This window comes from Lotus japonicus, chromosome 3, assembly GCF_012489685.1.
Source record: "Lotus japonicus ecotype B-129 chromosome 3, LjGifu_v1.2".
Lineage (NCBI taxonomy): Eukaryota > Viridiplantae > Streptophyta > Magnoliopsida > Fabales > Fabaceae > Lotus > Lotus japonicus.
In genome coordinates this window covers 42136281-42151073 of record NC_080043.1, presented here as the reverse complement: position 1 = coordinate 42151073, position 14793 = coordinate 42136281, and the positions used below count along the sequence as shown (strand labels likewise).

The 14793-nt window shown below is 38.9% G+C and overlaps 3 protein-coding genes across 3 annotated transcripts; 1 reads left to right on the top strand and 2 right to left on the bottom strand.

Moving 5' to 3' along the window:
• Window positions 1-1573: 1573 nt before the first annotated feature.
• On the bottom strand, window positions 1574-2905 carry LOC130744176 (uncharacterized). Its single transcript, XM_057596366.1, has 2 exons — window positions 2027-2905; window positions 1574-1920 (listed from the first exon to the last, which is right to left on the bottom strand). The coding sequence occupies exons 1-2, from the start codon at window positions 2903-2905 to the stop codon at window positions 1732-1734; spliced, it is 1068 nt and encodes a 355-aa protein (XP_057452349.1). The 3' UTR covers window positions 1574-1731.
• A 6071-nt stretch (window positions 2906-8976) lies between these two features.
• On the top strand, window positions 8977-12686 carry LOC130742787 (uncharacterized). Its single transcript, XM_057594886.1, has 4 exons — window positions 8977-9241; window positions 10251-11290; window positions 11384-12370; window positions 12453-12686. Exons 2-4 carry the CDS (start codon window positions 10262-10264, stop codon window positions 12477-12479), a joined length of 2043 nt encoding a protein of 680 aa, XP_057450869.1. The 5' UTR covers window positions 8977-9241; window positions 10251-10261; the 3' UTR covers window positions 12480-12686.
• Window positions 12687-13642: 956 nt separating this feature from the next.
• Window positions 13643-14053, bottom strand: LOC130744175 (uncharacterized). The gene has a single exon (XM_057596365.1). It carries the CDS (start codon window positions 14051-14053, stop codon window positions 13643-13645), a length of 411 nt encoding a protein of 136 aa, XP_057452348.1.
• Between the last annotated feature and the right edge of the window lie 740 nt (window positions 14054-14793).

The following is a 14793-nucleotide window of genomic DNA, read 5'->3' as shown; positions in this document are numbered from 1 at the left end:
TATGTTGTTATGTGGACATATGAGACTCTTTATGTTATGACTCTTTTTATTTACATGCTTTATGTTAAGACTCTTATAATGAAAAAAACAGTAACAACTACAACATAAATAATCCAATGCAGGTAAAATAACATAAATAATACATGACAAACAGTTTGAAGGTTACACAACCAAATTAACCAGAAACAACACGAAAAACAAAATTAATCCTCTGTGATATCGATGAAGTCATGGGGTTCGCAATCCTTTGGAAATACCTTGACTACGTTGGGCAATGTTATATTAAGATAACAAACACTTCTTCTAGGTGCAAACACAGCAACCTGCAAGTAAATTGCATACTTTAATCAAACCAAACCATGCATAGTTGTCCAAAATGAAGCAAGTTTAATGTTTATGGTCTAGAGGATAGACCTTTTGGAGAACCAGAACAGATCCAACTGTTATGTCATTCGCAAATTCACTGTGGGTAAAGGCCTTGCGATGGATGCTAGCATCAACAGTACCCGTGGGGTCCTAAATTTTTGCAATTGTTTGACAAATAAATAGGAACGGTTAGAGAAGGGGGACAAAAGCAAGGGGGACAAAAGCAAGGACACGACATACCTTGAGGGTAACTTTCGCATCTCCGAAACCATTGGGAGTGCAAGATTTGATAACAGCAACAACATTCTCCACCCTCTCAACGTTAGCTGTCAGAGAGCCCAGCGGAGTGGCAAATCCCCACTCTTGCAGGGCTGACAGCCAAGCATTTGAGTTGAAATCAGGATCGGTTTCGGTTGATCCGTGATCTAGCACACGCCTCACGACTTCCTGGGTTGGAATTAGTGGTGTGTTAGGGGTGGATCTACGGGCATACATGGCAGCCTGGATGGCGCCAGCCGGGCCAGGAATGAGAGGACGAGAGCTGCCAGAATTGTTGCTTTGACGTTTGCAATGGCGGACGAATGGATTTGGGTCTTGTTCCATTGTGTGTGTAATTACAAGACAGGAAGATGAGGATGAAGAGTAAGAAGAAGAGGTAAGACACAATAGAGATTTATAGCAGAATGGTCAGAAGATTTATGGTGTATTGGTGGATGGTGGAAGTGTGGTTGGGGTTGGTGGTTAATGTCAGAGTTGGTGGTTGAGAGTAATGTCAGGGTTCTAGTTCGTCGTGTAGTTGATGGAAATGACAAGACCTTCATAATGAAATGAAAATGAAAAGACCTTGATAATGAAATGAAATGACAAATGAGCTATACTATTCATTGTCAAATGAACATTACACGCATTAACCTGCCAATCTATGGTGATGTCTACATAGTTTTCCTTAACAACACCCTAAGGATAAAGGCCATCAAATTAATATTACACACATTAACCTGTCAATCTATGGTGATGTCTACATAGTTATCCTTAACAACAACCTAAGGATAAGGGCCAACAAATTAATATTACACACATTAACCTGCCAATCTATGGTGATGTCTACATACTTTTCCTTAACAACACCTTAAGGATAAGGGCCATCAAATTAATATTACACACATTAACCTGCCAATCTATGGTGTTGTCTACATAGTTATCCTTAACAAAAACCTAAGGATAAGGGCCATCACACACATTAACCTGCCAATCTATGGTGATGTCTACATAGTTTTCCTTAACAACAACCTAAGGTACATGTCTAAACGACCAAATTAATATTATAGAGAGTTTACAAATTAATATTGCACAATAGAAGAACACTCAGTCTGTGGTGATGTCCACATATTCCACCTGATGACCACTAAAATGACCAAGCCAAGCTTGGAATTCTGCAAGGTACATGTCTAAACGTAGGCCATATGGGTCGCACCAGTGTTCAGAGGTAGCATCAACATACCTGAGCCACTGGAGAGCAATACGCGGCATAGGATGTCCAGGAGTTAAATGGACCTACATTTTAGAGAATAACCATAAAATTAGATAACTTCCAAATGCAAAAATTAATTGACAAGCTAGTGATAACCATAAAATATTAGTGTATTTAATCAAAATATACCTGTATAAAGTGATTTGTCACATGACCAATAGATATAACATGATACACATATGGTGGACCGGCACCTCTCAGTGGAAGGTATGTATTACAACCCATACCAGATAAGGTTACGAGAACCAATTGGAACCTATTTGCCACAAGGTATCCCATCTTTGGTAGTTGCATCCATTTATCATAGGTGGCCGGTTCACCCAGAGGAAGAGTGAGTCTAGCATGTAAGGCATCAACAGTCTGCCTGGACCACATCTCAGTATACATGAAGCTATTGTTTTCAAGTTCTTCTATCAACTTTGCCCTAACCCAAGGCCAACCGTGCTCACCAGCGGAATGCCCCAGTAATGCAGCAATGGATCTATAGCCACAGTTACCATCATCCTCAACATCTGTAACTGTCTGAATATATGGATGGAGAAAGGCTGGGAAATGAATCATGAAATGACTTGTATCAGACTTCTTGGCACACTTCTTCCTCTTTGCTGGTTGTGAAGCCTTCTTTGCCGCTTTGATCTCCATGTCAACATGTTCAAACCCTGAAGGATCACGAGTCAAGGATCCTATTGCTCGACCCTTGGGTGGTTTGCTCTCCTTCAACTTAAGAGTGCAGTTGGACTTTATCCGAAGCTCAGGAGTACATAGTGAACTGCTTTCAGGACAATATATCGCCTGAAGCTTCCTCCTTACCATACTCTGTCCTCCAGTATCCAAAGACTGGAAATAATGTGTCAGTGCCTCAACTTCTGGGTGCATTGTTCCATGGTCTAGTCCGCAAATATTTGAGTTGCCAATATCTGCAACAGGTACATGCTCCCAACTTAGGCTCTTCCTGAATGGATGAATTGCCTCATGGAATTCTCTCGTAACCTGCAAGTTCACAAGCATGTCACATTCAATCACAAATATAAATAATTGGAAGTAATTGACAGGAGAGTGGTTGACCGGTAACCTGTAAGTTGACAACCGCAAGGAAGTCCATGAGTCTCTCTCAATAAGCAATCGCATCTGCCGCCGTAGGACTTCATTCTTGTTTGTTCAGCATCAATGAGTTTCAAGCATTTGTTTGACACAAATCCCCTAATATTTGTGTAGAATGGGGTCTTGAAAATGTGCTCAATTCTGTTAATACTGCGCTCAAACGGTGCTACTATCTCAGTGTAGCGATTGATGGTCAAACTATGCGACGCATCCCATGAAGTGGCTAGGCCACCCTTGCTGTTCCGCAACATCAACTTCAAGCTGGCATGTGCACCTTCAGCCCTGCAAACAAACAACGCGCCTTATTACTTTCAATTTTAAAACATATAAGAATTAATACTGTAATAATCTATGAAATGAAAAACATATAACCAATAATAACATAATTTTTGTACCTGTTGCTTGTTGTTGTTCCAAAATGCATCACATGATTTGTCCATGCCTTGGCAAATTTCTCCTTGTGGACCAACCATGTAGTAGAACAATAAGTGGTAAACTTGCTGTATTTAGGATGGCACAGTTTAACAAGGACATCCAATTTACTTCAAATTCTGCAACTGTTGGAGCTTCTACCACGTCGGCCCACTTCTCCATAACCTCTTCAGCAACATTATCCGTGCCAACATACTCTTTGCACTTTGCCAAAACACACTTGTTTATGTGCCACAAGCATAGTAAATGGGTAGTGGTGGGAAGGCTTTGTGGAGCAGCACTCAATAAGGCAAGATCTCTGTCCGTCACAATCACTCTAGGCAACCTGGATTGGTCGGAAATAAGAGACTTCATACACTGCAGTGCCCAAATGTAGTCATATGTGGTCTCACTGCCAATGTAACAGAATGCTATTGAGTATGTTTTATCCGTAGAGGTCAGGCCAACAATTTCGAGCAAGGGTAGTTTGTATTTGCTGGTCTTGTATGTGAAATCTATGATCACTACATATGGGAATGTGTTGAAAAGTTTGACGGCATTCGGATGAGCCCAAAATATATCTCTAATCACATCCGATCCGGGTTCATTTCTTTCAAAGTGAGCATACTTCTCACCGTCCAACTTCTTCAGCAAGTATTGCATCTTTCTCAGTGACCCACGAGCGGATTTTTTGAACCGCTTGCAAACACCATAAATTTGTTGGATGGTAGACAAGTTTGAAGAATTTTTTTCCTTCAAGGACGCCAACATCTTTCTCGGTGGAACCCAAGTCTTAGCCTGATTTATCACGTCCTCCTTCTCCTCACTAGTCAGTCGACCAGCGTAATTGTGGCCAAGTAGTGACCCAGCTGCGAGATGGATGTGTCTACCCTCCATCACCCTCAACCACCATCCTTTACCATCTTTCGTACGTCGTCCTTTTAGCCTAAAAGGACAACCTGTTTTTTGTGTTGACGTTCCTTCAACAAGATCAGGATCTCTGTAGAGAATATACACACTATGCTTCTCACACCCCATAATGACATATTCTTTTCTTCCATTCGCACCACTATCAGACTTTGTTGTCACCAAAACAAAATTATTTCTACTTGAAATGTCGCGAACCCATTTCATAAGATCATCTCTCAAAGGGAAACGTTGTTTCAGGAAACAAGACATAAGGCATAAAACAAGGCATAAGGCATAAACAAGGCATAAGGCATAAAACAAGTCATAAACAAAGCATAAACAAAACATGCAAAAATTTGTTCAATGAGTACCTGATTAGTCTGATACAATGGGAGACATCTATAGTTATAATCGGAGGTTCAAATGGTGATGGTTGCTCCTCTGGATTATCATTTTCCAAATCAGCAGCATGTATCAATTGTGATTCACCAAAAACAAAAGAGTCTGTCATCCCTGGAAGTCAAAACGGTAAATCAATGTCCGACACAATAACGGAAAATCAAAATCCGACCATATAACGGCATATCATTATCCGACAACATAACGGTAAATCATTTACCGATTTTGTTCGCGATACAGAGGCCTATATTACCAACTTAACTAACTAATCTAACTACTTAAACTAACAACTAACTACTTAAACTAAATATAAATAAAGTACCAAAAACTAACAACACTTACCAGGAGTTTAAAGCTTTCCCTTGGTGGTGGTGGTGTTGGTGGTGGTGGTGGTGATGACAAGTGGAAATGTGGAGACGGTGGTGGTGGTGGGAAGGTGAAATGTGAGGGAGGAGTGGAGTAATGGTGAAATAAGGTTGTGTGGGCGAGTTATGGGGGGCTGGTGGGGGGTTGTTCATGGAGGAGTAATGGTGGAGGGGTAGGTGGAGGGAGGAGTAATGGTGAAAAGGTGATCAAACTGCCAGAAATCAAAACGGTTAATGATTAACCGATATCAATATACGAATCGGTTAATGATTAACCGATACTGTTCTTCGTGTTCTGGATAATGGTATAAAGGTGTTCATACTGAGGAACAATAACGGTTAATGATTTACCGATTCGTATTTTGATATCGGTAAATCATTTACCGATGGGTACTTTTGGGATAAAAAAAAAGGCTGGAACGCGTAGCCTAAAGGGTGGGGCGTCAAACCCAAATCCCCTCACAAGTCACGAGACATCTTTCCTTCCTCAACCTATTCTCTATCATCCAATACAAATATTAAAATCCGTAAAATTAAAAAGAAAAAAAATACTCTACCAAGGTTTTTGAAAAACACATTACCAGAATTTTGGAAACTTCGTATATAAAAAACACACAATCGGATTTTATTAGATATGTTAAAAAACATGCTCCCGAGTTTAAATTTCAGTAAGAACACATTCATTTTATTTGTTCATATCGAGTTTTATTTATCATTATATTAAAAGCACACCCATGCATGATGATTAAGAAGAACTTATCATGTACACACCACTTGAATCAATCATAATCATTCCTTAAGAGCATCTCTAATGGTAGTATTTAATGTTAAATACATACTCATATGAGTATCTATTACCATTGTAGTACATATTCTTCAATTCCAACATAACAAAGATGAGTATGTTGACTCTACACTAGACTTGAAAAGTGAGCTTGTATTTAATACAAGCACTTACAATTAATATAATTAAATTATAATATATATATATATATATTCAACTCTGTAGAAACTTTTAAAAGTTGTTGAGTTGGAGTAAAAAATTAGTATAGTGGTGTAGATGATGTGACATTATGAGAAATTGTAAAAAATAAAGTGTAGATATTTTAATGAGTATGATGGATATAGATGCTGTAATAACTTATTTATTTGGTAATTATAGAATTATTAAATTCCATTGTTGACAATCTCATGAGAGTAAAACAAATGAAACATAATGATCAACTTCAAAGAAAATGGAAGGAGGCAGGGGCACCTGTCTTGCATGAAGGCAGAAATGTATATAGTGGACTAGGGCTGAGCATGGGTCGGGTTCGGGTGGATTCGGGTGAAACATACCGGGTTAGAACGGTTTTGTATCAACCATATCTCCACCCATTTCCGACCGAACTAAGCTTCGGCTATCCCGGGTGTGGGTTGAAACGGTGGGCGGTTTAGGCGGGCAGTTCGGGCGGTTTTGACTAGAGATTAGAGAAGATTAAAAAAATAGAGAAGAATTATTATAGAAAAACGTTGAAAAAATATAGTAGAATTACATAGAACAGAACTTAGTACAGAGAATAAGAAGTCTTGAAAACATATTGTAGAGAAGATAAAAGTACATAAAAGAAAAATTATTGACTATCAATTGTTCAACAAACTCTAAATAGTGAATCCTTAGCTTCATCTTTTAGTCACCAACAAAGACTATGAGCAACCACAACTCTGGAAACCTCCGGTCGAAGAGAATGAGCAATCCACCACATGCATGCACAGATCCTGCAATTACACGAAAAAGCTTTCATCTTGCAGTGTTTGTGACTATCGGATCTAGTGTATGGTGGCCCAGCAGAGGTTGGAGAAGAACGCATGGGGCTTGACGGAGGCGTGTTAGAGAGATGGGCGGAGGAAGAGGCGGTTAAGGTGGTGGTTTTGGAGCAGAAAGTAGTGTTGCATTGATGTTCGCGGTGGGGCGAAGCCTTGGCCATGGAAATCTTCAACCGAATTATCAAGCCATGCGGTCCATTGTGTTGGGTAAAGGAGAGTGTCAGAGTGGGAAGATAGAGTATTGAGAGTGGGTTTACATTTGCTGGTTTTTTAGTTTTGTTTGATGGAGTAATACACTTTGAAATTTCCATAAGCTTTAACTTTTCCCAGTAAAAAAGTAGTATAATAAATTAATAAGTGATGGACATCTCTGACTTTGCATCAGACTTGTAACATCTTTACAAATAAAAAAAGTGTATAATGATGATACACTTGCAACCTTCAAAGCTAGTCCTGCACAGCTAGACTAGGCATTGTGTGTGATAGTCATGATACACATTCAAAGATAGACCTGCACATCTAGACTATACATATACGGGTCGGGTTGGGTTTCGGCGGGTTTTAAAAATTCAACCCGAACCCGACCGTTCCTATCCAACTGGAACCTTGACAGCTTGACCCGGTATAATGTATCCGACCCGACCCGCCCGTTCATGCTGTTTTGGGCTCGGTTTAGTCGGGTTTGGGTCGGGTCAAATAAACCTGCTCAGCCCTATAGTGGACCCCTTATCTTAATTTTTAGCTGAGATCATACTCTAAATAATTGAACACGTAAAATAAAGCAGGTGGGTCTTTCCTTTCTTGTGTTCCCATTATAACTCTTTCTGTACACACACATTTATACGGATACTCCAGCTTTCATGGTCATTGTATCAACCTCGATCGATTGGCTTTATAGTTGTACACTCTTTCCCTTCACATGATCCCACATCGAAGTGGTCCTTAAATAAATGCTCAAGAACCTCGACCAACATTTAAATAATCACAAGACTAGTGATGGGAATTTGGCTCAATTTGACTCACCTTTCTAAAATTTAAGTTTTGCCTACTTTTAAATTATTGAAGTCTCAATCCATGTGGGGATTCTGCGGTACAACAAGAAGGTATATATAACATGAATTAATGGCGATTTATAATACTATGTAAACATTGTTTTTAGAAACCGTCACAAATATTTTAAGATAATTTTTTAAATGACTAAAGTCAGTTTTTCAATTAAATAAATGACCTTACACTACACTCATTTAAACTATCCCTAACTTGCTTTCCAACCTATTTCTGACCCTACACATATGTAATTCGGGTTATAGTCTACTTGATGTTATCTAACCCCATCCTTACCCAATAAAATGGCTTATATAAAAACAAAATTAAAAATTGTAAAATTTCAACACTTATTTTAAATATTAGCCGTTCAGGAGTAATTGTTTTTTCTGATTCGCAGCATGCTATCTCGCTTGTGGAGCGTGGGTGTGGCCGGTTCCATGCTTATGCTGTTGTGGTGAGTCTCATCTAGGAGTTGCTAGAGCGGGGTTGGTTGGTTGGTGAGGTTGGAGCATATCCTTCGTGAAGGCAATGCTGTGGCTGATTTTTTAGCTAAAGAGGGCGCCCGTGGTTTGTGCCGGCTGAGATGTTTAGACTCTCCTCCGCTAGCTGCTCATCCCTTCCTTGCGGATGACTATCGTGGTGCCGCCTTCTTGAGGCGTTAGTGCTGCGTGGTCCTTTTTGTTTCCTTTAAGCTTATTTGTACCAAAAAAATATATTACTCGTCCACCTTGAATTATGTTAAATATGCTGATGATAAAATAGATAACTCTAACTAACAAGGTCTAGCATAGTTAGTTTGGATAATTGAGCTTGATCCACGAGCAATGTGTATAAAGAATAATTTTCATACACATTATTCACCTTAATGTAATTTTTAAGTCTTGAGGAGATTAATATTATGAGTACTCGCAATGAGATATGTTCAAAAATTAAAAAAAAAAAAAAAGATAACTCCATGAAATTCAATTTTAAATTGCAGTGTAATAATAAAAGAGAAGATATATTATGGCTGTACCAAAGAAAGAGAAGATATATATGGAAATGGTTTTTCTACTGACACATAGCAGAACCAGCTGGTAAGTTCGAAACCAAGCAAGCAGCCATAAACACAAGCGTACAAACTGATTTATTCTCAACGTTTCATTCTCCAATCACTTTCTTTCTGTGCCCCCTTCTCTCTCTCTCTCTCTCTCTCTCTCTCTCCCTGTTCTTCTGCAAGATAGGAACCTTCCTCTGCTTCTTGCATTTTGCAGCTAAACCAGACGAAGACCGTGAATTGATTCCTGTGTCTGTTCGTTTTTCTGAGGTTCTTTTCCACAACCCTCTCTCTCTCTCTCTCTCTCTCTCTCTCTCTCTCTCTCTCTCTCAGTTTGTTGGTGTTTTGGTGAATGGTACAGTGGGGTTTGTTTTGTTTGGTTGAGAAACGCTGAAAATTTGTATCTTTTTGTTGAGGGTGAATGAAATTTTCTTCCTTACTTCAAAACTTATTGGCCCTTGTTCTTGTTTAGTGAAGTGGCTTTTTAGAAATAAATATAAAGAAATTGAAGTGTGTTATTAGCTCTAGCCTATGAAACTGGTCCCTGTTCTCCTTAAAAGTGGCTCAGGTTTGATTTGATTGTGACTTAAGAATTAGGTAGGATGCTATGCTTTCAGATTAAATATTTGCATAAGGGTAAAATAAAATTGTTCAACTCCATAAAATTCAATTTACTTGAATCTATATCTCCTCTCCCCCTACCTGATGAGATGGATAGGATAGGAGGATTCTGGTTCATGTCAGATACATGTTTTAGAAAGCTAATGGGGCAGTATCAGATTGAGCCTTAAAGATATGAAAAACCTTAAAGGCTATATCATGATTAGTGTATGTGGATATCAGTTCAGTACAAACTTTTATTCCAATCCATAAGAAGAGTTTAGTTCAATTTTTGTCTCGAAGTGAATCTTAGTGTCCGTTTAGACTGCTGTTAATGGGTATACAAAGATAGGCGTGAGCTCAATCTTCTATTTGTGGGTCAACTTTCAATGAAAACTAAATCACTGGGATGTCATCAATCATCTAATACAAATGTTTCGTGAGATGATTTTGGGTTCTGTTGTTCTGTCCCATTTGTTTCATATTCAAATTGCCTTTAGAACCTTTGGCTAATTCAATTTCATGCTGCTTACTAAAAAAAAAAACAATTTCATGCTTCGCTATAATTCGTAGGGAATTTGCAAATGCAATTGTCTAAGTTTGTTTCCTTGGTATTGGTTCATGCATCTGAAAATGCTAAGTTTGAGTTTCAATTTGATTTGACATTGGTGTTTTGCAGAAATCAATTACATGATACTGAACATTCTAATGGAAGAAAATCAGTTAGATTTCAATCAGCCACTTTTATCAGTGAGGCGGTTCTCATCGACAGTGACATCTGAAAATGAGAATAAAAGGAAAATTAATAAGTCAGAAGCCAAACGACCTCCTCTTCCTACTTACAAATCAGAGTTAAAATCAGGTCCAGTGAGTAACCCGGGAACAGTTCCTTTCGAGTGGGAGAAAACTCCTGGAAGACCTAAGAATGAAAGCAAATTACAAACAAAGGCTATCGAACGGCCTTATATGTCTCCGAAGCTTCCACCTGGGAGGGTCGTAAAAGCTGAACAGCAATACTTTGATAAAGTTCCTAAAGGCGCATCAGTAACTCAGTCCAGAACAGAAAGTGCCCCTTCCGACTCGCATAGTGTTTCATCTTGGGATGATAAAGTGAGAAAACATAAAAGCAGAAAAGAAGTTGTTCAGGAAAATGAAAGTTCTGTTTCCGATGATGGGGATGAGGCCTATCTAGATGCTCTTGACACGCTTTCTAGATCAGAATCATTCTTCATGAACTGTAGTGTGAGTGGCTTGAGTGGATGGGATGATCAAGAAGTCCAACCGTCGGAAAGTTTTTCGACAGATCAACAGGCTCGTGATTTCATGATTGGGAGGTTCTTGCCGGCAGCAAAGGCAATGGTTTCGGAAACACCTCCAGTTCAATACAACTCTAGGAAGCCAATTGTTAAACAAGAACAGCAACCTAGACACTTAAGGAAAGTGGTAACTGGAGCAAATTCCCATCCTCTTAATCAGAAATGGCAGAAGGTTTTGCCACATTATGCCCAAGATATTGATAGAGAAGAAAGTGAAGATGAAAGTGGTGATGATGATGATGATAGATCTGAAAACTATTCAGCCAAAATTTGCGGGCTATTTCCTCGATTCTGCCTTTTGAATCCAATACCAGGATTAAGAATGAATGATAGGATTCTAAGTTCTGCGGATGATCGAGTGCCGGGTAAATCATTTGCATCTCACAGAAGAACTTCAAAAGAGGTATTAATCAATCCCTACCTACTTCTCTGGTTTTTGTTATTATTCCACTTCAGGCTCTATTATTTTTTTGTTCATGTTTTCTTTCTTCTGCAGCATGCTAGAACTGCTAATTATGGGAAAAGATCAGTAGAGTCCCAATCTGGCTCTACAAAAGAGAAAGATTTTCTCAGTGTTACAGAAAATTCTAAGCACGGCATTGATCCACATCGAAAAGGTTTTAGCACACCATTCGCTCGTGAGGGAAATCAAAATGAATCAAGCTCTGAAAGCCCCGTTGCTGAGAAAACTCTGTATGTAGATTCTGTGCAGATGGTTAAATCTTCATCTTCTGAAATGAAAGGTCCAACCAATCAAGGAGGGGACGATTTCGACACTTTAACAAAAGACGGTAGCATTTTTAAAACTCCTTGTATAGATTCTTCAATTGAGGATAGCAATGACTTGGGTGTTGTGGATGAGAAGGAGGCATTACATCCTAAAAGTTCAGTGTCTCTTGAATCATTGCTCCTGGTTCGTTCTGATAATTATACTGATGATATGCAAATGAAAATGAGAAATCTTTCCAACAAAATGGATTCAAAAAAGCAAGGGTTGACAAAGCCTGATTACCAAAGTAAATTAAATCGAAATTTGGTTGTGATTTCAAGTCCAGAAACGGTGAAGTACAAGAAAATAGAGTCCGAAAACAAATTTTCTAGCAGTGAAAAAAGTTCTGGTGGCCTAATTCAGAATCCTGTTTCATGGAGAAACTCAAAAGAGGGTAATGATTCAGAATTTGATCAACAAAGCATTCGTGACTCTAATGAAAACCAACCACCTATGAAATTAGACAATGGAGAGACATCATATGCTTGCTCTATGAAGCTTCCTCTTGCCCTTCCTTTACCGAAAGCTCCTTCAGAGTCTTGGCTTAAGCGTACTTTACCTACAGTTTCCTCAAGGAATACATCTTCGTGGTCAAATCTCGCTTCCAACATTCATGTACCATCTCAAGCTCCCAAGACAGCATCACTGGATCCTAAGTGGGAAATTATCGTTAAATCTTCGAATGTTCATCGCGGGCATCTGCGGTTTGCTGAGGTAATTCAGTAAATTGATCATTTTTTGTAACTGTTATGTGTTGTCATGGACATGCTTATATTCCTTCAATTTTGTTTTCCAGGAATTAACACCCATTCCTGAAGCCTGAATTTCCTGGAGAATAGGCCTTTGATCATTTGATTGCTTGCTGGAATGTGCATCTTTTTCTTGGTGTAATTATTTGTTCTCTTTATGGTTACCCTACAGGTTAGTTTAGTCTCCTTTTTGTTTCTATATACATGAGATGGTATACAATAAAGTGTAAATGCCAATCCTATTTTTATCATATAAATGTAGTAAGTTGTTTCAGTTAAAACTTGTAATTCAATAAATCACATCATCTTTAAGGTGTGAGGGCAGAGGACTTTTGCTCCAAAATAATGGTTTCTTCACGAAATGCTACATAAAATAACTTAGTGATGATGAGTATCGGGATCTTGCTCTTCATGTTTATGCAAGGTTGAAGTAAATTGTTCTGGGTCTAGTATTGGTTGGAGCGTGATGAAATAAAAACTTAATTGCACTTTTGGTCCCTATAGTTTTATAAATGTGTGAATTTGGTTGCTATAGCTAAAAGCTACATAGGAAATTTATCCCTGAAGTACCAAGTACAACAGAAATCAAACATAAAAGGTACTAGACAAAAAAAAGGGAGCACATCATAGATTCCCATATGGGAAAGGAAAAACAAGCTCATTCTTTGCAAAGGCATCCGCCACATAATTAGCCTATCTATAGACATGTTTACGATGAATGTGAGGATCCATGTTGACCAAGGAAAGGATCTCCTTAACCAAGGGAGCACGAGGGTAAGAGCGCAGGCATCCCCCTTATTCAAAAATCTGAGTACTGCCCGAAATTTAGACTCAATCAGAAATTTAGAGTAGCCTCTTGATTTAGCAATCCTAATGCAATTGATTGATACCCCAAAGTTCAGCATGAAGAACCGAATAGATCCCCAATTTAACTGAGAAACCAACTTTTAGGACACATTGTGATCACGGATAACACCACCGCAAGCTTCTACATTGTGGAAGAAAGGAACCATCTGTATTGATCTTCATCCATGGTTTTGTAGGAGGGAGCCGCTTTAGAAGCAGTTGAAACTCAAGCTTCATTTGATAAGAGGATATCATTAGCCACCTTCCAAAGAAAAGCTTCACTCTTGCTGCCTTTTTCTAGCTATAAGCGAAACAAAACAAGTTGCTATTCTGAATAGGAGGGCGACCCCTATAGTTTTTTTTTTTTTTGACATAAACCAAATTTCATTAATCAAATAGAAGCTGAAAGTACATCATTGGATAGGATCCCTTCGATACCCGGAGGAGCATCCGATATCCAAACAAAACATTGATCTGATAGGGCAAATTTTGCCATAAAGTCAGCAGCCATATTACCACTGCGACGAACATGACTCAAACTACAGGAATTAAAACTAGACGATAGAACAACACAATCTGACAGAATAGAAGCTAAGTACGACAACTGGGAAGAAAAACTAGACCAAACTTTAACAACAGATAAATTATCCGTCTCAAACATAACCTCCTTGAAACCCAAATCAATAGCTATTCGCATAGCCCATCTAATTGCCATGGCTTCAGCTATCTTAACGTCCCGCATATGAAACTCACGACCTGCTGCAGAAAAAAGGACAACTCCACTAGAATCACGCGCCACCATACCTATTCCGGTCTAAATCTCCGGTTAGGGCTAAGCAATTAGGCAACAAAAGTAGAACAAGGCAAAGTAACAAAATGAGTAAAAAGTATCGGCCCCCCCACCGCATGGGCGGTGTCCTCTTTATATATTATGAAGTTTTGACCCGTTCGGGTCATGGGTCGCCTGGCCCAATAGTACAAATTCGGTAAGCCCACATAATACAAAGGCTGTAAGCCCGCTAACAGTACACAAGCCCACAAGACACCTAAGCTTAAAAGCCATTTTAAGGTGCAGCGTGTCTTTTAAGTAAGCCCACAATACAATACTCGAAGCCCCTAAACATATAAAGTCAGTAACGCTAAACTTAGATAACTGTTACATGCAAAGATGTCACATAATAAACAGCATAAGCCTCGCCCTTGTAACAAGCAAAGGAAGCTTCGCCTTTTTCAATAAGCAAAAAGAAGCTTCGCCCTTGTCGATTACTGAAATTACTCCACCTGCTCTCGTTTCTAAGATTCTGACTGAGATCTCTTCCCATCACTTCACTGTCATATTCCTGTCATAATCACAAATAAGATATGCAAATATTTTGAAATTTGAATCTACCTTCCCTAACACGTGATGGCACAAAACCTGACAATTCTCATAATTCATTTCCACTCAGCATTTAATACCCATTATCTGAATCCTTTCAAACGGCACTAGTAAAAAAGTAATTATTACATTCAAACCTGAAGAAACGCGACTGTTTACTTCCC